Raw genomic sequence first — 22,454 nt, forward strand, 5'->3', positions numbered from 1 at the left:
AGGAGATGCTATTTGGATTCCATAAATTTGTTTGTTCATTAGATGACACATGAGACATGGAAGTAATATTAATGATGAAGTTTCATAATTAGGACATGGATGACACTTAGATGCCATGTAGTCGTATTAATATTGATTGTAATAGTTTGGACTAAGCCATTAAGATGAACTACTTAATAAGTTAAAGACACAAAACTGTAAACTAATAATTTGAGGATATAAGTGACAATAATAAATCTTACTATTACTAATTGAAAACTCCTTATAAAATATCCACGTTAATACACACTAGAAAAAAGGGTAGAATTATAAAAATTCTCACAAAAATCAGAAGCATCTAGCCATCAATCTGGTTGCCTCTATCATCATCCTGGAAGTTATTCGTGATCATCTCCAGCTCCTTGTACGTGAACCTACGGTTCTCGAGGTGCAACGAGCTCTGCGTGTACGTATCACCTTGTGGCAGTGGCGCTGATGCATAGCTCATCGGCATCTCGCTTTGAGGCTTCACGGTATTATGGTTCGTCGAGGTTGATCCTGAGTGGCACATACAACACACATCAGCTACATTCAGGGTGGGGAAATTGCTAGATCAGCATACAGTTTGATGCATGTCACCTTGCTTTTTCCGTCTCAGGAAGAGAAACAGTAGTGCGATCACTAATATTATCAGCACAACCAGAACTACAGGGATAGCAATGTAGATGGCAAGCTTGCTCTTCCTCTTTGGCGGCTTACATGAATCGGCGTTAGTGCAAAGGTTTGGGTTATTGCCATATCTACAAACATGAATAAGATAGAAACTAATTGAATACAATCATCAATATTAACAACTATTTCGATAAAAGTGTTTATATTAATTTGACACGCGAAATCAAAATAGAATCATATAATCGACCGTAGATCTAGTCAACCATCTTGAATTTTTTTGAGAAGTCCAGGGGTAATTGATCCGCTCAGCCGGTTGCTTGTCAAATCTCTGAAAGAAACAAAATGCTATTGGTGTGAGTCAACGCGGGCGGCGAATCAGGTGAAAAATGTTTGTAGTGAGCAACTTACAGAACTGTTAGTGATGGTAATTGTGAAAGGGCGTCTGGAATTGAGCCAGTCAAGTTGTTATGTGACAGATCCCTGCAACATAAATATATTGACCATGGTATATTTCACATATTTTGTTACATTGATCCATTACAAGGTTGAAATAAATCAAAATCTTCACACATACAAATATTGGACAGCCTTGAGATTTGCGAAAGAAGACGATATATCACCATCCAGTCCACTAAAGGATATATTTCTGCAAAATATCCGACAATATTATAATTCAGCTTAACCATGGCTTCTCCCATCCTGCTTTTCTTAGATACTAATAACAGCTCCCTCTTGTCCCAAATACATGATGCCTTCGACTAGATCCCATCAAAGTTTTCAAAAATGTGGATTTGTCTTGAAAAGTAATTTCATAATCTCAAAAAATTATTGTATTTTAAAATATATTTGAATAGGCGTTAAATGCGAAAGGGAGTTATAATAACTTAAGTTACTTTTCAAAGTTAAAAATACTAACTTTCTTGTTCCTTCTTTGAAGTTTTTATAATAGAATAAAGGTCATAAGTAGACTAATAATTTGGTTCCTATCTTGCAATTGTCATGAGTCTTGAGCACAAGTTAATGTTGTATACAAACACCCTGCATCCACAAATAAATATTGTTTTAGACCGCTTCTAGTCAACTGTTTGAAATTTTTATTAAAACTATCTTTTATGTATTGGAATTGGATATTGGAAAAAGAAAAGGTCCCTTTGACTCACTCAAACATTCAGATTGTCACAGAAATAAAGATGGAGTAAAATATACGTTTTATTATTTTAAAATGATATTTATCTCGAAAGGTAGTTTCACAAAAATATGCATTTATTCTTTTTTTGTACTATGTGTTAGAATAAAAAATCATTGTCAAGGTTAATTTTAGCGTGGCTAGTAGTATCAAATACCCAAACCATCCCTGAGTGTTAGTGAGTACTTACATGGCGGTGATTCTCGAACGACTGGATATGGCATAACTGCAAGTCAACCCGTCCCAGGCAAATGTCTTTGGACCACAAGGGTCACCGGCCCAGTTCTTCTGCACCCCATACTTCGCCTTGATGGCCATGATGGCAGATACTGTTAATTGCGTCCAATTAGCTATAGTTTCCATGAACACCCACACATGCTTTGTGTGTAACTGTGTATATGTACACGTACCATCCGAGGAGTCCGTTGCGGCGTTGGTGGTGGGGATGACGGAGTAAACCTCGATGGCGTTGATGAAAGGCGGCAGCGTCGAGTTGACGGTGGCGTTGATGTGGACGGTGTACCGAGCGGCGGCCAGTAAGGGAGCAGTTCTGTAGAAGGAGTCGGAGTACAGGTAGTCTGGCCTGATACTAGTGGAACCAAGCGAGGTCCGCCACAGCACCTCGTTGACCTCGATGAGGAACTCGCGCACGGCGTTGCTGGGCAGGAGCCGGAGCTCGGAGAAGTGCAAGATGAGGATGTACCCCGGCGTCGGAAACCTGGGCTGCGGCTCCGAGTCCCAGAACAGCGTGATGTTGTCGGATCCGTTCCGCGGGGTGATCGCTGTCTGCATCACCTTGGACGGCGCCTCGAACGGGTCCTTGTCTAGGTTCTGCACCTTGTTCGTCGTCGATATCACATCCCACATGGCGGTATTGACCAAAGGGAGCCATACCCTGTCGCGTGGATCGTCAGGGTACCTAGCCAGCAACCAATTGTTTTCGAGGTCAAGAATCTCGCGCCGTTTATCGGATTTGATTGCTGTATATACATGGATAAACACAGGTTTTTACTTACTCACCTAATAATGTCCGTAGCATCGGTTGGCCCGAAGTTTCGCCGGGCGAACAGGACCAGGCCCTGCGTCGCGTTCGCTTGCTCGTAGAGCGAGCTCTTGAGCGGCCTGAGCTCCAGCGCGGAGATGAATGGCGTCCCGGAACCGGTGTTCACCAGGCAAACCTGCACGTAGTCGTCCGGCACCACGACGATGGCCTCCAGGCTCTCCAGGCCGTCCGGGCTCGAGACGTTCACCCTGCTCCAGAAGTTGACGCCGGCGTAGAGGTCGAAGATGGGCGGCCTGTTGAGGCCGTCGTAGTTGCCGTACCTGAACTCGGCGCGGAGGAGGTACTTGAGCCCCGCCACGAGGGACCGGAGCGTGTAGCAGTTGCGCTCGCCGTCCGGGAAGCTGCGCACGTTGAGGTAGCGCTTGGCGAGAGTCGGCGTGACGTACTCCACCGAGATGTTCTCGTTCGAGCCGGCGTCGGTGAAGGCGGCGTCCGGGGCGTACGACAGCTTGGTGGCGTCGTCCACGGAGTTCGCCGTCCCCGGCAGGCCACAGTCTATGCTGATGAAACCTGAAACCGCGAAATATCCCTCGTTGTTCAATCGTGCATGGACGCACAGCGAGCTGTGTTGTCATGCCATCTAAACAATAAACATGCAGTACGTACACTAGTAGAGAATTGGCTTTCGATGCGTCCCTTTTGTTCCGGTTTAAAGTTGGCTCGGGATAAAAGGTTCACCAACCGGGACTAAAGCTCGGTCACTGGTGGGGGCTCACCAAGCGGGACCTTTTATTCCGGTTGCAAAGGCTAGTGGGAAAAAAAGACCCTGGGAGACCTTTTATCCCGGTTTGAAACACCAACCGGGATAAAAGGGTCCCCACGAGTTAATACAAAAGGATAGCATCCCCTACATAGTTAGATGTGGTGTGTAGGTGTGATGGTAAGGAAGCTACACGCGAGGCTGGAGGTTGTGGGTTCGAATCCCACGAACCGCGCACGCGCATATTTCATGTGACTCGTGACTTGCGCGTGTGGGGGGGCCTCCTGGGAACATGGGAGGACCCCCCTTTTGTCCCGATAGGTTTATCCCGGATGGATTTTTGGGAGATTTGCACCCTGCCAACCGGGACTAAAGGCCAATTCTCAACTAGTGGTAAGATCTGAATGTTCTGAAAACCTCGAGATGTTAAGCATACCGATGCTGTCGGGCTGTGCACGAGCTTGAAGTACCACGGCGGTGGCAGCGGCGGCGAGGCCGATAAGCAGCAACCACGACGTTGCCACCATTCTTTCCGGCATTGTGATCGCTCAATTTCTCAAGCATGCAGCCAAACAAGCTGTTTGTGCTTTTAACTCGATGTGCTAGCCTACTAGGTACCCCTTATATACGTAGCAAATTATCCTAGTCTAGCCTAGATGCTGAACAAGTACCGATTGCTTAGCACATTGATCGCATCAGCATTAAAAAAAAAAATCAGGTCAGCACATTTTTGTTCCAGTACAGAGAAGCTTGCCCTAGTGGAGAACCAACTTTTTAGTGCGGTTATCTGTAAGTGGAAGTGTGAGGATACAACTTTTGTATATCAACCAGCGCCTCAATCCTGGTGTCAAACGATTTATACATGCGGATACTTTGTATATAGCGATTTATTTGTGATATATACTCCCTCCATTCTAAATTACTACTCGTTTTGGATTTTCTAAATACATAACTTTTAATATGTATCTAAAAATAATAAAAATAATATATATCTAGGTTCATGTCAAAGGCTATATGCATCTAGAAAAGCTAAAACGAATAGTAATTTGAGACGGAGGGAGTACTTCTTATGATTGTACGCGTTCGATATCCTTATGATCGAAAAGAAAATTAGTTCAACTAATGAATCAATTAACTTGTCATAAATATTATATATTTAAAAAACAGATGGAGTACTATAATACTCCCCCGTCCTAAATTGTAGGTCGTTTTGGTATTTTTAGGTGCATAATTTATATCTAGATGCATAACAAAACGACCTGCAATTTGGAACGGAGGGAGTAATTAAGTCTCTTAGAAGTGAGCCCTTCTGTAACCGGCATGACATCATTGGAAATTGCCAGAGATTCTCAGTTTGTTTTCTTAAATCATTCTAAATAAAGTGGATATTGAAAAAGCTTGGCAATGCTTATGTTCAGTATATTGCAACCATGAAAAATTGTCAATGCTCTCACTGTCCCAAAGGTTTCTGTTAAGAAAGATTGCTAAGAACATTGATTGCATCATCAGTACTGCCCCACACACAAAAAAGAAAGGCAATACCAGCACATTCCTATCCGCTACAACGCTTGCCCATTGACATAGCGTAGGTCGTCGATGCCCCTGGGAAAACATACACAAACCAGTTCCTGGTAAGTGGGCCTTTCAATAGCCATTGATCGTTGGCTAACTCTTGGTGGGACCGGTATGAGGTCAGTTGCTATGTAATGACAATACAAGAGATTAACTGATTGGATGGCAGTGGGCCTACGGGTAGCTGACTTGTGACTTCTTCTCCGCTCTGGAAATCGCAGGCCAAAAATTTCTTTCTGGGGGAAAAGAATCTATGTGTGCAATGACCAAGGTTGCTATGTACCATGTATATGAGATTTTTCTTTACACGTCATCAGATTAAGATAGTGTTTTGTTCAAGGAGTCGTAACACAAATTGGATGAAATCAAGTCAAAGGGGAACCAAATAATATTTTTAAAATGTTTTTTACGAAACAGGAGGGATCCCTACTAATTATATATTAATATTGGGAAAAAAAGAGAGTTACATCATAGAAAAGGAAAAAAATGAAAGCTACAAAAGCGCTTCTAGCCATCCTGAGGGAATATTTTTCTCTTTATTACTCGATGGATGACCATAGCAAACTCAAATTTGAAGATATCTTTGCATATATCAATTGTTGGTCGTCTTTGCTTGAAAATTGTATTATTTCGAGTGGTCCATATGCTCCAGGACAGTAAAATGGTACTGTAACTTCCATTAAAAAACCCTCATTAATCTGTTGCCTGAGCGACTCCAGCACTTGGAGAAGCTGCAAGCCTGCTTAGACATTAAGATTCAAAACTTCCCAACATTGCATTATACTTGATTGACAAAGCTACTCTCCGTTTTCACTGTCGTCGATAATTTTGCAAGCACGTTTTGTAGCCCTGTAACAGTAGGTGGTACTTGCTTTCACGGAGCATACATCAAACCATTTGATATGGCGTTTTACACGAGAAAATGAATTCCTATCAATATTTTTTCCTGAAACGTTGTAAGCTACGGGAACGCTGACCGGCGGGCCTCTGCTTCATTGGCGGAGCTCGCTCAAAATTTTAGGTGGGTTGGACTCGTGACAACAAATATCATTCACATGTCATGTTTATATTGAAATTACAGCAATAAAAACACAAACGTCTATAAACGACGGTTTAAAGGTTTAATTAAGATGGTACATCTCAATACAAGTTAGTAGTCTTTTTTTGACATCATAACATAATTCATTAACACATGGGTCTACTACCAAAGAACCAATCATTTCAAGGTCCTCTTGGTGCTCTAGCAAGAACTTCACATCCGAGTTCCTGAAGAATAGCTATTATTTCCGATTGAAATGAGCTGATTACTTGATTCTACCTCATATGTGACCATGTTCTTGCCAATCGGAAGACAGGGGCAATTGGGTTTGCCTTGCCCTTGCCCACTCTGACGCTAATTGGCTGCTTCTCCTCGGCATTAGCTGCTCCATGCCCACGGCCATGCCCAGCAGCACCGCTACGCCGTTGCTGCCGCTTCCCTGCTCTTTGTTCAGTTTTTCTCAACCGTAAGCTACATGGTCCCCTTTTGTTTCTAAGTTTGAACATGGGACGCCTTACATTATGTTAATCTTTTCTTGTGCAAAACCGATTGACTATACAAAATTAGAATTTAGAAGGACATACATTGATACATATACAGATATTTGTTTGCATTTGCACTTGCTGATTAACAGGCACAACTGAAATAACGTGTTTTGGGGAAATAACATGGGATATACTCCTTTTAGGGCAAAACTGCACACAGGGACACTTATAATGTCTGAACCTTTGTACATTTGATATGCCAACACATCTCCGTATATTACTGAAGAAATACCATCAGCCAACAGATCAAATCATTCTCTGCTTTCAACCATACCTACAACAGCGAAAGGGCATGTAGCCTAGTGGTTAGAGCACCTGAGTAGCACCTAGCAATTCCGTGTTTGACTTCCCGTGGGAGCGAATTAAACGGGTCTGAAATTAACAAAAAATAGGTAGGAGCTTCCCCTGCTGACTTCAGTAAAAAATAATACCTACAACGGTTAGTCTTTTGATTTTTTTTTTAAAAAGGAATTATAGTTGTCAAAATTAAATGCAGTTCCCGTGGGCCTCTTATGTAGCATTACCATAATTTTGTATGCCCCTCTAAGGTTCTGGAAATAGGCTCAGCTGAATGATCATGATTCCAAGGTCTTGCAACAAATAATAATAATAATAATAATAATAATAATAATAATAATAATAATAATAATAATAATAATTGCTGCATACAATCCTTTGTAAAGGCAAAACTGCACACACTTATAATGTTGAATCTTTGTACATACTCAAACTTGCTTTAGCTTGGTGTAATAACACCACTGAAACACCCAAGAAGAGCCTTATCGTGCAACAGGACCTCCACCCATTCTTGACGTCTTCCCAAAGTTATGATCCATCTCAAATGCGATGCTGGTCTGGCTCACGTCAGTTGACTGGCTATCAGTAGTGTACGCATTATAGCCCAAGTCGAAGTCACTGTTGCTGCCGGTATAGAAGCTGCCCCTTCTACCACCTCCAGTGCGGTGCCCCTCCTCGAGCTCGAGGCATTCCTGCAATTGCGCCACCACGTCGGTCATTGTAGGTCGTTGCACTGGTGCTTGCATGGTGCACTTGAGTGCAATATCAGCGACCTTCCACACACTATTGACATCATACTCTCCATGCATTCGCGTGTCAACAACGTCCTCAATGTTGCCTCGTGCCAAGCGACGCCGCACCCATTGGATGATGCTGGTAGGATCCGGGTCGGACAAGATGGCCTGCCTGCCTGTGACCAGCTCCAACAGCACAACACCAAAGCTGTAAACATCACTCTTGGTTGTTGGTTGCACAGTTGCCTGGTACCTGAAAGTTTAGGTTACATGCACGTATAGCTCACCATTAGAGTGCAATGGAAAGTTTGAGAGAGATGGCAATGGGGCACTTGATTATCATACTCTGGATCGACGTATCCGGGTGTACCAACGAGAGTGTTCATGGATATCCGAGTTTCATCGTCATGATTGAAAACCTTGGACAAGCCGAAGTCAGCAATCTTGGCCTCCAGTTTCGCATTCAATAGAATGTTAGTTGCCTTCACGTCCCTATGAATGAGAGGTGGGTTGCACCCCTTGTGAAGATACTCCAACCCTACAAGTACATTATTGTTCATGCTTGAAGTAAAAAACATAACTTCATTATCAATTGGCCTACAAATTAAATTCATAAACCCAAACTATTAATATACAGTACCATGTCACTAAACTTGCTAATTAAGTGGTTCACCCGATATATAAACACTCACAGCAAACCCTATAGGTTGTTGATGTGAACGCTAATGGACTACAGAGACAATGGGGAAAGATCACAGATGCTATGTGTATTCCCTTTTTTTTGTTCATTCATTGGATGGCATGTGAGCATGGTAGTGATACAAACAATAAAGTGGCAAACTTATGACATGTGGATGGCATGTTTCTTAGTGTATTTTACAATACCTTGAGCTGAGTCCAGTGAAATTCGAAGCCTCTGCCTCCAGGTTAAGCGTTTTCCGTGGCGGCCATTTCCTGCAAACGAATCGATGTAATGAGAAACTCGTAGCAACAGAGGCACTTCAGAAATGACCCTATAGATGAATAACACTAAAATCTCGGCAGTTTGATGTATTAAGGTGCGCCGTGCAAGCTGAACTCTTAACATCTCGCGTATGACATACCTGCAATCTGCTGTCGTAGGGTGCCTTCTGACATGTACTCGTATACAAGTGCCATGTACTGCCCATCCTTGCAGTAACCGATCATGGAAACGAGGTTCTTGTGATGAATCCGTGTTAAGATCTGAGCCTGAACAAATGATCGGCCTGAGTGATCAAATTCCGCAGTGACGTTCCAAAAAAGAATCTTGATTCAAATTCTACCTCCGAGAGAAACTCTTTGACACCCTGGTTAGAAGACTGAGAACGCAGCTTGACGGCCACTTGAGTGCCATCCTCCAAGAAGCCATTATAAACTTTCCCGAACCCTCCTCGACCAAGCACGTGCTGGAAGTTATTTGTGATCATCTCCAGCTCCTTGTACGTGAACCTGCGGTTCTCAAGGTGCAACGAGCTCTGCTCGTGCACATCACCTGGTGGCAGTGGTGCTGGTGCATAGCTCATCGGTGGTTCGTTTTGAGGCCTCACGGTGTTTTTCGTCGACGTAGATCCTGAACGGCACATACAACAACAACAGACATCAATATTTGTTCAGGATGTGGCAAAATTGCAAGGGGCATAGACATACTGATGCGTGTTACCTTGCTTTTTTCGTCTCATGAAGAGAAAGAATAGTGCTACCCCTGATACTATCACCAGAACCAGAACTACAGGGACAGCAATGTAGATGGAAAGTTTGCTCTTCCCCTTTGGCGGCTTACATGAATCGGCGTTGGTGCAAAGGTTTGGGTTATTGCCATATCTACAAACATGAATAAAATGAAAACTGTTTCAATAAAGTGTCAATATTAAAACTGTTTCAATCAAAGTGTCAATATACTTCACAAAACCAAAATAGATTCAGATAATAATCCACCGTAGAGTTAGGGAGCCATCTTGAATTCTTTTGAGAAGTCCAATGGGAATTGATCCACTCAGCTGGTTGCTTGTGAAATCTCTGAAAGAAACGAAATGCTACTGGTGTGAGTCAACGTGAGGGCCGGAGGATCAGGTGAAAAACATTCGAAGTCAGCAACTTACAGAACTGTTAGTGATGGTAATTGTGAAAGCGCGTCCGGAATTGAGCCGGTCAAGTTGTTATGTGACAGATCCCTGCAACATAAATATATGGACCATGGTATTTAACATATTTTGTTACTTGTATGGATCCATTATGAGGTTGAAATATATCAAGAACTTAACACATACAAATATTGGACGGCCTTGAGATTTGCGAAAGAAGATGATATATCGCCATCCAGGCCGCTAAAGGATATATTTCTGCAAAATATCCGACAATTCTGCTTAATCATAGCTTCTCCCATCCGGTTTTCTAAGATACTAATAACCAGTCCTTATCCCATCAAAGTTTTCGAACTTATTTGACTCTAGGTAACTTTTGTATATTTAATTTAGAAACATGATAGTTATTATGTGGAGTTGTCTTGAAAAGTAATTGATAACTTCTTAATGTTTTGCATTTTATAAATATATTTGAATAGGAGTTAAACGCAGGACTCTTTCTTCCTTCTCTTAATTTTTCAATAGAAGAAAGGTCATAAACAGACCGATGATTTGGTTCCTGCATTGTCAATTGTCATGAGTCTTGGGTACACGTTAATGTTCTATACACAAAACCCTCCGTTCAGAAACAAACATTTGAATTTTTTGTTACAAATTAACTTTTATGTATTGGATTTGGATACTGGGAAAAAAAAGAAAAAGTCCCCTCCTTGACTCCCTCAAATAGTCAGTTTGTTGGTTAGAACCCGGGGTCTTGATGTGGACAAAATAAAGATGGAGTAAAATATAATTTTTATTATTTATAACTGAAGAGGGATTTATCTCGAAAGATAGTTTCAGAAAAAGTACAACCCTCAAACTGTCAGTATGCATTTCTTATGTTTTCTTCATGTATTGCAACGAAGAGGCATAGTCAAAGTTATTATGTTTTAGTGTCTAGTATGAAACATCATCCAAACCATCACTTATTGTGAGTGAGTACTTACACGCCGGTGATTCTCGAATGACTGGATATGCCATAACTGCAAGTCAACCCATCCCAGGCGAAAGTCTTCGGACCACACGGGTCACCCGCCCAGTTCTTCTTCACCCGATACTTGGCCTTGATGGCCGTGATGGCAGATACTGTTAAGTGCACCCACAGGTTACTTGCTAGTACCATGCATGCCCAACTACTGGAGTATGTGACAGTCTACATGTACCTACCGTCCGAGGAGTCCGTTGCGGCGTTGGCGGTGGAGATGACGGAGTAAACCTCGACGGCGTTGATGAAAGGCGGGAGCGTCGAGTTGGCGGTGGCGTTGATGTTGACGGTGTACCGAGCGGCGGCTGGCAAGGGAGCTGTGGTGTAGAAGGCGTCAGACAAAAGGTAGTCTGGCCTGAAACCAAGCGAGGACCTCCAGACCACGTCGTTGGTCTCGAGGAAGAACTCGCGCACGGCGTTCCCGGTCAGGAGATGGAGCTCGGAGAAGTGCATGATGACGATGTACCCCGGCGTCGGGTCCCTGGGCTGCGGCGTGGAGCCCCAGAAGAACGTGATGTTGTTGGATGCGTTGCGCGGGATGATCGCTGTCTGCATCACCTTGGACGGCGCCTCGAATTTGTCGTTGTTCAGGTTCTGCACCCTGTCCGTCGTCGACATCACGTCCCAGAGGGTGGCGTCGAACAAAGGGAGCCATAACCTGTCCCGCGGATCATCAGGATACCTAGCAAATCGATTGCCTTCGATGTCAAGAATTCCGTGTACGTACTTCGATCGTGGATTGATTGGACCAGGAGTGATGTGCTGGTGCTGGTATCTTTTTTGCTCACCTGACAATGTCAGTAGCATTGGTGTGCCCGAAGTTGATCCTCGCGAACAAGACCAGGCCCTGCGTCGCGTTCGCTTGCGGGTAGAGCGAGCTCTTGAGCGGCCTCAGCTCCAGCACGGAGATGAACGGCGTTCCTGAACCGGTGTTCACCAGGCAAACGTGCACGTACTCGTCCGGCACGACGACGATGGCCTCCAGCCTGTGCACGGTTTCCGGGCTCGAGACGTTCACCCTGCTCCAGAAGTTGACGCCGGCGTAGAGGTCGAAGATGGGCGGCCTGTTGAGGCCGTCGTAGTTGCCGTACCTGAACTCGGCGCGGAGGAGGTACTTGAGCCCCGCCACGAGGGAGCGGAGCGTGTAGCAGTTGCGCGCGCCGTCGGGGAAGCTGCGCACGTTGAGGTAGCGCTTGGCGAGAGTCGACGTGACGTACTCGACCGAGATGTTCTGGTTCGAACCAGCGTCGGTGAAGGCGGCGTCCGGGGCGTACGACAGCTTGGTGGCGTCGTCCACGGAGTTCGCCGTCCCCGGCAGGCCACAGTCTATGCTGATGAAACCTGCAACGCACGATACCTCTCGCTATTCGATTCAATCGTGCATGGATGGGCGCACATGGAGATGTGTTGTGTAGTTCATATTATCATATACATGCAGTGCATAGGATCTGAAACGTTGTGGAAACATATCGAAGGGATGTCGAGCATAGTAGCATACCAATGTTGTCGGGCTGTGCTCGAGCTTGAAGTACCCCAGCGATGGCAGCGGCAGCGAGACCGATAAGCAGCAGCCACGACGTTGCCACCATTCTTTCCGTCATTGTGATTGTTCAATTTCTCAAGATAGCAGCCAAACAAGCTATTTGTTTGTGCTTCTAACTACCAGTAGGTACCCCTTATATTCGTAGCAAATCCTAGTCTAGTCGATCTAGATGGTGAACAAGTACGTACCAATTCTCCCAGAAGCCTCTATCATAAGGGGTGGAAAACTAATACCAGTTGCTTAGCACACTAATCGCATCAGCATTACAGAAAAATTAATCAGGTCAGCACATTTTTATACAGTACAAAGCAGCAGCAACCACAGCGTTGCTGCCATTGTTCTCGGCATTTAAATGATCGAATGCTTCATTGCACAAGCAAGGTAGCCAACCTCTATGCATATATATTGACTCCATTAGACGATGAACAATTGTCAAATGCTCCCACAGGTTTATGCTATCAAAGGAAAAAAAGAATATAATTTTTTTTGAAACGAAAAAAAGAATATAATTGCTCGAGAACATTAATTGATTGCATCAGCACTGTAAAAAAGAAACACGTCCGCTACAAAGCTTTGCCCATTGACATAGCGCCTAGGTCGTCGATGCCCCTGGCAAAACATACACAAACCAGTTCCTCGTAAGTGGCAGGCATCGTTGGCTAACTGTAGATGGGACCAGCTAGCATGAGGTCAATGGTTGTGTATGATAATACTCTGATTGGATAGCAGTGGGCCCCCGGATAGTTGACTTCTGATTTCTCCACTCTGGAAATTGCAGGCCAGATCAAATCATTTTATGCTTTCAACAATGCTTACAACAATTAGAGTTTTGATCTTAAAAAAAGCAGTTGGAGTTGTCGAAATTATACGCAGTTCCCCTGAGCCTCTTATAAAGCATTACCTTAATTTTGTATGCCTCTTTAAGGTTCTCGAAAGAAGCTCAGCTGAATGATCATGATTCCTAGGTCTTGCAACAAAAATAAGACATTTGCTATTTATCTATCGATGAGAAAATCTATCAAAACGTTTTATGTTGCAAATGGTCCTCTGATAATGCAAACGTCATTATGTGATGTTTCAAGATGTTTCATAATTTTAGGGAAAGAAATATAAAAAAGTTTTTTGATGTTACATGTGCTATTTTGTGATGTTTCAAACGTTATTGTCTCTCGTGTTGCACAATACTTAATATTCCAGCCATATGAAATACGGGAGAATAACACCGGCAACATTCCAGAACATCTGCAATACTATGAAATTCAACAGATTTTACCGTAAAAATCTATCAATAGATAAATAGACATTCTCATAATAAATAAATAATAACCGCATACAATCCTTTTTAAAGGCAAAGTTGTACGCACTTATAATGTTGACCTTTGTATACACTCAAACTTGCTTTAATTTGGGTGTAATAACATCACTATAACATCCAAAAAGAGCCTTATCGTGCAACAGGACCTCCGCCCATTCTCAACATCTTTCCAAAATTATGACCCATCTCCAATGCGGTGCTGGTCTGGCTCATGTCAGTTGACTGGCTATCAGCAGCGTACGCATTATAGCCCAAGTCGAGGTCGCTGCTACTGCCACTGTAGAAGCTTCCCCTTCTACCACCTCTGGTGTGGTACCCCTCCCCGAGCTCAAGGCATTCTTGCAACTGTGCCACTACGTCGGTCATTATAGGTTGTTGCATTGGCGTTTGCATGGTACACTTAAGTGCGAAATCCGTGACCTTCCACACAGTGTTGACATCATACTATCCACGCATTCGCGTGTCAACAACATCCTCAATGTTGCCTCGAGCCAAGTGTCGCCGCACCCATTGAATGATGCTGGTGGGCTCCGGGTCGGATTGGGTAGCCTGCCTCCCCGTGACCAGCTCCAACAGCACGACACCAAAGATGTAAACATCACTCTTGGTTGTTGGTTGCACAGCTGCTTGGTACCTGAAAGTTTAGGTTACATGCATGTATAGCTCATGTTGGTCTCAAAGGAATTTGACACCAAACAGATTTAAGCTGTAATGAGAATAATACTTGAAATTAGAAAAAACTGATCTCCCTTTACAACGGGGTAGGGCTCCCCTTTTGTAGTGACCCATGAGCCACTTTACATTCCGCAAATATTCTTTCTCAACCACTACATTCCTAGGATATATCGTACATAAAGGTCATTGGAGGAAACGTGTACAAATTGAACTCTTCCACATGGTCAGGTTTCTCATGCCTTCTGCTCTCTAACCTCAGGACTTCATCTTTACTTTAAGTTGATCATCTAGCTTCGAGGCTCCATCCGCGATTCAAGATGAACGTCCAGCCTCGAGGCACCTGCTTCATTGAGCCTTGTTGAGAGTTCATAACCTCGCATAGTTCTTCTCCGAGCATTGTTCCTGAGTAAAAAGTAAAAAGGTAAAAGCTTGGTGCTCGGAACCAACTCCGAACACTCGAGGGTTGGCTCAGTTGGAGTTTAGCCATTACTGTTGTCAATCACTAGCCTCGGGTCCTTCTAGTAATAGAAGTGATGCAAGGGTACGAGTTTTACTATTAGAGGTGCCTCTATAGAACGTGCAAGGTTAAAGAAGTTCTATTTTATTTACTGCCCGCGTAACTTGCAAGGTTAATCTTGAGCCCTGCTAACGACATTCAAGGGTAACTGAGTTTTGCTTCTCGGTTTAAAACTTGTGAGGTCAGTAGGGCTTCACACTTCATTATACTTGATGTAAACCTTGCGAGGTCAAAAGGGTTCTTACCCCATAGACGGCGCTCGAGGGTGTTTATACTTTTGGTGATCCCCAACAGTAGACCCTCATCGGCGAGGGTTGACTCTGATGGGCCAAACCCGCGACTAAGGATCACTTCTATCAAAAACGTCACCCTCGAGTGTTGGAGGAGAAATGAACCAACGGTAACTTTTGATACCTATCGTGACATTTTTTAATTGGGTTCTGCTTCAACTTTGGTTCGAGGGTCGAGGCATCTATTCGTACCCATTAACTCCCCTATAAAAGGTCACGAACCAATCGCGTTTTGCTGAGAGATTGCCCGTTGTTGCTTAGCACTTTGAGATTCACGCTTTCTTGGCTCCTTGCATCGATCTCTCTAGCTTCGAAGGTATTATTTTTATCCTTTTCTTTCGTTCTTTTTTACCTTTTGCTCTCTTGCTTGCTGTTTTGATTTACTTTTTTATATGTTGTCCAGCTAGCTTGAATTATGCAAACTGTGAGATTAATAACTTTTGAAGAGCTGGTAGAGCAAGCGAGGTTGCGTGGGGACGCTCCCGAGCAACAGGAGGTCCACGAGGGTTCTCATCCTCTGGAGATCTCTTCCGATACTAATAGTGGAAAGGATCTGACTAACATCGAGGCTGATCCTTCAGAGCTCATGGCCGGCAAGGACACTTTCGCACCAACTCTCCACTTTGGCTGTTCGTTGGTTTCCCAGAATACCATAGACTTTTATGTCAGCAAAGGCTATTTTCCCAAGGACTTTGCAAGGCCTCTTGGTGAAGAGCTTGTGCTGAAACCCAATCTTGGCGAGGCTACAGTCTTCAGGGATTTTTTCACTGCCGGCCTACACTTTCCATGCGACAAGATGTTGTCTTAGATTCTGGACAGGTGTGGGGCTAAACTTCACCAGCTTACGCCTAATGCCTTTGTGACACTTTCTAAGTTTACTGGGTCGAGCGCAGTTTTGGTGGCATGTTGATGTTGATGGTTTTGCGAGGCTCTTCAAGCTTCATATTAAAAAAAAGAGAGTTTAGTTTGACGATGAGAAAGAGGCTTTCAAGACTCAATTTGGTTGTTGTACGTTCACGACTCAGAGGAAAAATGAAAGTAAGAAAATTTCTAGAGTTGAGCTCCCTATGGCTCAGAAGAACAGATGGGATGATGATTGGCTTGGTTACTGGTTTTACATCAAGGTAGACATGTCCGAGGCTTTTGGTTATGGTCAGCCATTTTACCCGTTCTTCAGTTCGATGTCTCCTCTAAACATTACATCGGTTCCCACTTTCTTGAGACCGAAGGCTTTCCAGGCTTGCAAGGATGCCTTTGTTGTTGCTTGTTCAGCTGTTGCCGGGCGGGACTTGGTTGAAGAATTTCTGGGTGCGGACATTTGGCCTCTTTCTCATGGGTGGACACCTAAGGCAATTGTGATGAAGACTGTGACGTGGTACCACAAACCGGTTCCTTTTCCTCTGTTTGGTTTGAGCTTGCCGAAGGGGGCGAATGCTGGTATTTTTGTTGATGAGATTGAGAGGCACATTGTTGATATCTTAGGGCCCTGTCACAAGAGTGAATATTTTTCAGCTCGTAAGATTGTTACACATGGTGTCCAAGTGAACCGTGTGTTGTCTGAGATGGAAATAGAGGTGGAGCCTTGAGTCAAACCTCGCAAACCCTCAAAGCGGATGCACGAGGCTATTGTGACTGGTTCTATTGATATTGGTGGAAATGGAGGGAAGGGGTAGAAGAAGAAGAAGATTGAAGATTCATGTTCTTTGCGCATGGTCGAGGTTGCAAAAAAAATCAAAGACTCCAGGCCTCGAGGCTCTTAAGAAAAAGAGCTTACTTGGTCAGGGATCTTCTAGCGATCAGCAATTAAGCTCTTCTAGCAAAAGGCTTGAGGTTATCAAAAGTTCTGAACCTATGATATGGGAGCCCGAGGTTAAGTCAGTTGCCTCGAGGTTGGAGCTTGAAGCTGCTGGGGCTTTAGCCGGGATGAAATTGAAGAAAGCTGGCAAGAAAACCGGAATAAGAATTGTGAATGTCTTAGATGATGCTAATGACGATGAACGGTTTTTGGATGAGGGTTCATCTTTGGCTTCACCTCTGCACCCCGAAGCTCAAAGGAGTCTCACCGAAAAGAGCTGCACCCCAAAGCTGTTGTCGCTACCAAGAAGGCTAATCCTAACCCGGTGCCTATTCAGCCAGGTAAAATTGTCATCGAATCCCCACCTAAATTAAGCTTCGTGGATGCTAGCGTTGTTGGAGGTATGCCCTAGAGGCAATCATAGAGATGATGATATTCCATTTGTATCCATGATTTGTATGTTGTGTTCATTGAATATCCATTGAAGGCTACTTGAATTGATTTGCAATTATGTGAATTGTATGTGAAACTCTTTACTTGTATGGTTATTCTAAAGTTGTCCCTAGTCGGAGTTCATGTGAGGACACACATGAATATTAGACTAGCACATGTATTAGTTGATGACTATGTTTCACAAGTCATGGACATGGAGACGTTGAACTAATAATGTGGACACATGTGGAGACATGTGTTAGGACTGACCCAACACGAGAAGTAGTTCTCTCTTTAATCAACATATACGCTTTGTCCTTAGACCTGAGATTGTCGCATGTATTCTAGATGTGGATCGACCTACTTAGGGGCTATCAAACGCTACGCCGTAACAGGGTAGTTATAAAGGTAGCTTTCGGGTTTGTCAAGAAGCATGCTATGAGACATGGTCAATCAAGATGGGATTTGCCCCTCTCTGATTGAGAGTGATATCTCTGGGCCCCTCGAGTGATCGGATCCAAAAATGCATGGGCATGCTACGTACGGTTAAGAGTTAACCTACAAAGGGATTCCAGATCACAGGATCGAGAAAGAGCGGTCGGCTTGTAGCTAGACCAAATATCGTGAGGCAAAGGGAATAGCATGTATATTATGTTGTGATGGTTCGTCTGATATGATCTTCGTGTGCGTATAGGAGTTGGCACGTCTTGCTAGAGGCCGCTACCGACTATTGGGCCGAGTAGGAGTACTCGGGCCATGTCTATACGTATCCGAACCCATAGGGTCACACACTTAAGGGGCTGGAAGCCCAATTCAGATCTGATCCGAGTTGGATTAGGTTTAGAAGTGCTAATGGGCCTCGGATCCAGAGGCCCGTCAGGAACCTCTATAAATAGAGGGGTGGGGGCGCCCTAGGGTTTACACTTTTTGGCGAAACACACCTGCCGCGCCTCCCACGCCCTCGCCTGTTGCAACTCGCGGATCTAGCAGTCCGGCTTGCGACGCTTCCTCCCTGCACGTGTGGATACCTTGGAGGTGTTGCGCCTGCAGCACTTGGACGAGCCGCCGACGAGCCACCGACGAGCCGCGACGAGCCGACGACGAGCCGCGGCACCGGAGGCGATCTTGCTGCACGTGGACGAGCTGCTGAGGAGCTGCTGGACGTGATCGACTACGTACGACTACGTTGATCGACTACGTACGACTACGTGATCGTCTTCACTGCATCGACGCATATCTACATCTTCCGCACCAGTAGTGCGTCGAGTGGTAATCCCGTGATCCTTATACGGCAGTTCTTCCTGGTTATACGCGGTAGATTTTTTGAATTGCACTAGTGTAGCCTACCTCGTATCCCAACAGTAGTATCAGAGCCGTAGCTGCTTAGTTTTGGATTCGGGATGTGTGCATATGGAGATATGCGAGTTTTCTGTTTGATCTATGTCCTGGTTTCGTGCCCTTGCTGCAATGGTAGTGTAACGACATACTCCTACCGGTCGATTTCCGCCATCGGAGTTAAGTGATACACGTAAATCCAGTTGCAGTGAGCAAAGATCAATATGATTGGTCGAATTGAAACCCAGGGTCATACGCCAGGCGCATTAGATGTGTAATGGTAGATGAGATCTACTGCCGAGGTCGGGATTTTTGCCGTATGCGTATGCTTCGGTAAATCAGCCGTAACTTTTCGGTACGATCTCGGATCGGGGCGAATTTTATATGAAAATTGATCTACAGAAAAAGTTACACATGAAATTCAACGCTTTGCCATTTTCGGCGAAATTAGATTTCCCAAATTTGGCTTGGAAGATGGAGTTTCGGGCCTCCGAAGTTTGGAACGTTAGGACGCCTAACTCTGTTTTGCAGGATGTATGTATGTATCTTTTGATCAGTATGGCCCCCTTGTGTATGTGATGCATGTGTGTAACTCATTCGTGACCTGCGTGTCGCGCGTACGGCAACACGGCAGGAGCCATATGTGTTGTCACTTTATTGTATTTAATGGTCTGCGTACCAATCTGTGATGATCCAAGCAACTATGTAATCTTCATTACTAGATTCTTTACTAGCTATTAGGAGTAATAGCATGCTCTAGTTCTTGGAGGACTCATCACCAGGAGGATGGCGCACATGGAACATGGAGATGGAGATCACCATGGTGAACAGGTTCTATGGAGATGGAGATCACCATATGAAAACGGGCCATACTGTGTCACAGCTGTGTGAATGCTATTCTGTTTATGTTTTACTTTCTGCATGCTGTGATGTTAGAAGTAGAACGATCCCTCACAAAGTTTAAGTTAGTATGCCCTCCCAACTAAAACTTGCACCGTCCCATGTCTTGTACAATTGGTGGTGGGTCTATGAAATTAGGGTGCCACTAGTTTTCCTTGACTAGACGGGTTTGTGTCGGACACTTACACGCATAAGGGTTGGTTTGCTTAACAAGGTCATCTTAACGGTTAAGGACCTTGGGGCATAAAGGTTGGACGCCGAGACATAGAGATGTCACCCAACAACAGGAGTCATATGTGATATGATTAGCAAAAGTTGCTTACCGATCTACCTCGTTTGCTAGCGGTGATGCTAAAGCTCACTAGTAGACTTGTTAGTTGTGGATCCTGAATCACTAAGTTTCAATAGAGGGATATTGATTTTAGTGGGAGTAGATTCTGTTAAAATAGTTTAATGTAATTTTCTCTATCATGGATACGTTTGTCTTAGTGTATCTTGCATTACTTGTGTTGTAGATTAAATGGCACCTAGCAACACCACCACACCATTTGCTTTGCGTTCGGTCCTTGAGAAGGACAAGTTGAATGGAACAAACTACTCGGATTGGATCCGTAACCTGAGAATTGTTCTCAGAGCCGATAAAAAGGAAGATGTTCTAGACACCCCACTACCACCAGTACCTGCTGATGATGCATCTGCTGCCGTTAAGGCTGCTTACAAGAAGGCATTTGATGCTAATCTTGAGGTAAGCTGCCTTATGCTTGCTTGCATGGAACCCGAGCTGCAGATGCAGTTCGAAACAAATCATGAGGCACACGATATGATCGTGGCGCTCAAGGACATGTTCCAGACACAGGCTAGGACCGAAAGGTTCAATGTGTCCAAAGCCTTTCTGGAGTGCAAGTTAGCAGAAGGCGCAGCAGTAGGACCACATGTAATCAAGATGGTTGGTTACACTCAGCGATTGGAGAAGCTGGGCTTCCCAATGGGCAAAGAGTTGGCCACTGACTTCATTCTTTCATCTCTTCCGCCTAGCTATGGGAACTTCATCTCGAACTACCATATGCATGGGACGGAGAAGGGTTTGAATGAACTGTGTGGTATGCTCAAGACAGCAGAGGTAGACATCAAGAAAAGCGTTAGTACCAGCCATGTGATGGCGATACAGAACAAGCCTAGCTTTAAGAAGAAGGGCAATTCTTGGAAGAAGAAGGGCAAGGCTGGAATGTCCAAGCCAAACCCACCGCCCAAGGTTAAAGCTGGACCTGGACCTGGACCTGGACCTGCTCCAGACAAAGAGTGCTTTTACTGTCATGAACTTGGTCACTGGAAGAGAAACTGCAAGCAGTACCTAGCTTCCTTGAAGAATGGCGGAAGTAAGAGTACTTCTACCTCAGGTACGCTTGTTGTTAATGTTATAGACAACATATTTCTCGCTGATACAATTATTAATTCTTGGGTATTTGATACCGGATCGGTTGCTCATATTTGCAATTCGATGTAGGGAATGATAAGAAGTAGAAGCGTGGAAAGAGGAGAAGTTGATTTCCGCGTGGGCAATAATGCAAGAGTTGCTGCTTTGACCGTCGGGACGATGCAACTCCACCTCCCGTCAGGATTTATTATGGAGTTGAATAATTGTTATTTTGTTCCTAGTTTAAGTCGAAACATTTTATCTCCTTCATGCTTGATGAAGGATGGTTATTCATTTGTGAGTGAAAACAATGGTTGTGTGATCTCTAAGAATAATATGTTTATGGCTTTTGCACCCATTGTGAATGGATTATTTGTTTTAAATCTTGATGGTTCACCTGTCTGTAATGTAAGTGCTAAAAGGCCTCGGCCTAATGATTTGAGTCCTACCTACTTGTGGCATTGTCGTTTAGGTCATATAAGTGAAAAGCGCATGAAGAAGCTCCATTCTGATGGACTTCTAACTTCGTTTGATTTTGAATCATACGAGACATGTGAGGATTGCTTGCTAGGCAAAATGACCAAGACGCCTTTCACAGGATTTCCTGAGAGAGCAGTAGACTTGTTGGAACTCGTACATAGTGATGTATGCGGACCAATGAGCACGACGGCTAGAGGAGGATTCCAATACTTCATAACTTTCACTGATGATTTTAGTAGATATGGATATGTCTACTTGATGAGGCACAAGTCTGAAACCTTTGAAAAGTTCAAGGAATTTCAGAATGAAGTTGAAAATCAGCGTGGCTAAGGCCTTACGATCTGATCGTGGAGGCGAGTATTTGAGCCACGAGTTTAGCAATCATCTAAAGAGTTGCGGAATTGTTCCACAACTTACGCCGCCTAGAACACCTCAGAGAAACGGTGTGTCCGAGCGACGTAATCGAACTTTGTTAGACATGGTTCGATCAATGATGAGCCAGTCGGACCTACCGTTGTCATTTTGGGGATACGCTCTAGAAACAGCAGCTTTCACACTTAATAGGGTACCATCTAAATCCGTAGTTAAGACACCATATGAGATATGGACTGGAAAGGTTCCTAGTTTGTCTTTTCTAAAGATCTGGGGATGTGAAGTGTTTGTCAAGCGACTTCAATCGGACAAGATCACACCCAAGTCGGATAAGTGCATTTTCGTGGGATATCCAAAGGAAACTTTGGGATATTATTTCTACAACCGATCAGAAGGCAAAGTGTTTGTCGCTCGGAACGGGGTTTTCCTAGAGAAAGAGTTTCTCAAAGGAGAAAAGAGTGGAAAGACAGTGC

General features: G+C 44.2%; 1 protein-coding gene and 2 pseudogenes across 1 annotated transcript; all 3 read right to left on the minus strand.

Moving 5' to 3' along the window:
• Positions 1–292: 292 nt before the first annotated feature.
• LOC101755933 lies at positions 293–4,139 on the minus strand (annotated as a pseudogene).
• A 3,236-nt stretch (positions 4,140–7,375) lies between these two features.
• Positions 7,376–12,553, minus strand: LOC101756337 (putative leucine-rich repeat receptor-like protein kinase At2g19210). The gene is made up of 13 exons (XM_004963587.2): positions 12,412–12,553; positions 11,702–12,254; positions 11,096–11,595; positions 10,876–11,014; positions 10,076–10,147; positions 9,908–9,979; positions 9,744–9,824; positions 9,469–9,629; positions 9,092–9,378; positions 8,891–9,017; positions 8,673–8,741; positions 8,133–8,325; positions 7,376–8,040 (listed from the first exon to the last, which is right to left on the minus strand). Exons 1-13 carry the CDS (start codon positions 12,512–12,514, stop codon positions 7,536–7,538), a joined length of 2,862 nt encoding a protein of 953 aa, XP_004963644.2. The 5' UTR covers positions 12,515–12,553; the 3' UTR covers positions 7,376–7,535.
• Positions 12,554–13,900: 1,347 nt separating this feature from the next.
• The window catches only part of LOC101756747, a 45,800-nt pseudogene continuing 37,246 nt past the window's right edge, over positions 13,901–22,454 (minus strand).

Source organism: Setaria italica, chromosome III (assembly GCF_000263155.2).
Source record: "Setaria italica strain Yugu1 chromosome III, Setaria_italica_v2.0, whole genome shotgun sequence".
Taxonomy (NCBI): domain Eukaryota; kingdom Viridiplantae; phylum Streptophyta; class Magnoliopsida; order Poales; family Poaceae; genus Setaria; species Setaria italica.

Coding starts and splice junctions, on each gene's coding strand:
- LOC101756337 (XM_004963587.2), bottom strand. CDS start 12,514: ATGACGGAAAGAATGGTGGCAACGTCGTGGCTGCTGCTTATCGGTCTC. Junction 11,015..11,095: donor CGCAACGGACTCCTCGGACG/GTAGGTACATGT, acceptor TGCACTTAACAG/TATCTGCCATCACGGCCATC. Junction 8,041..8,132: donor CCCGGATACGTCGATCCAGA/GTATGATAATCA, acceptor CTAAACTTTCAG/GTACCAGGCAACTGTGCAAC.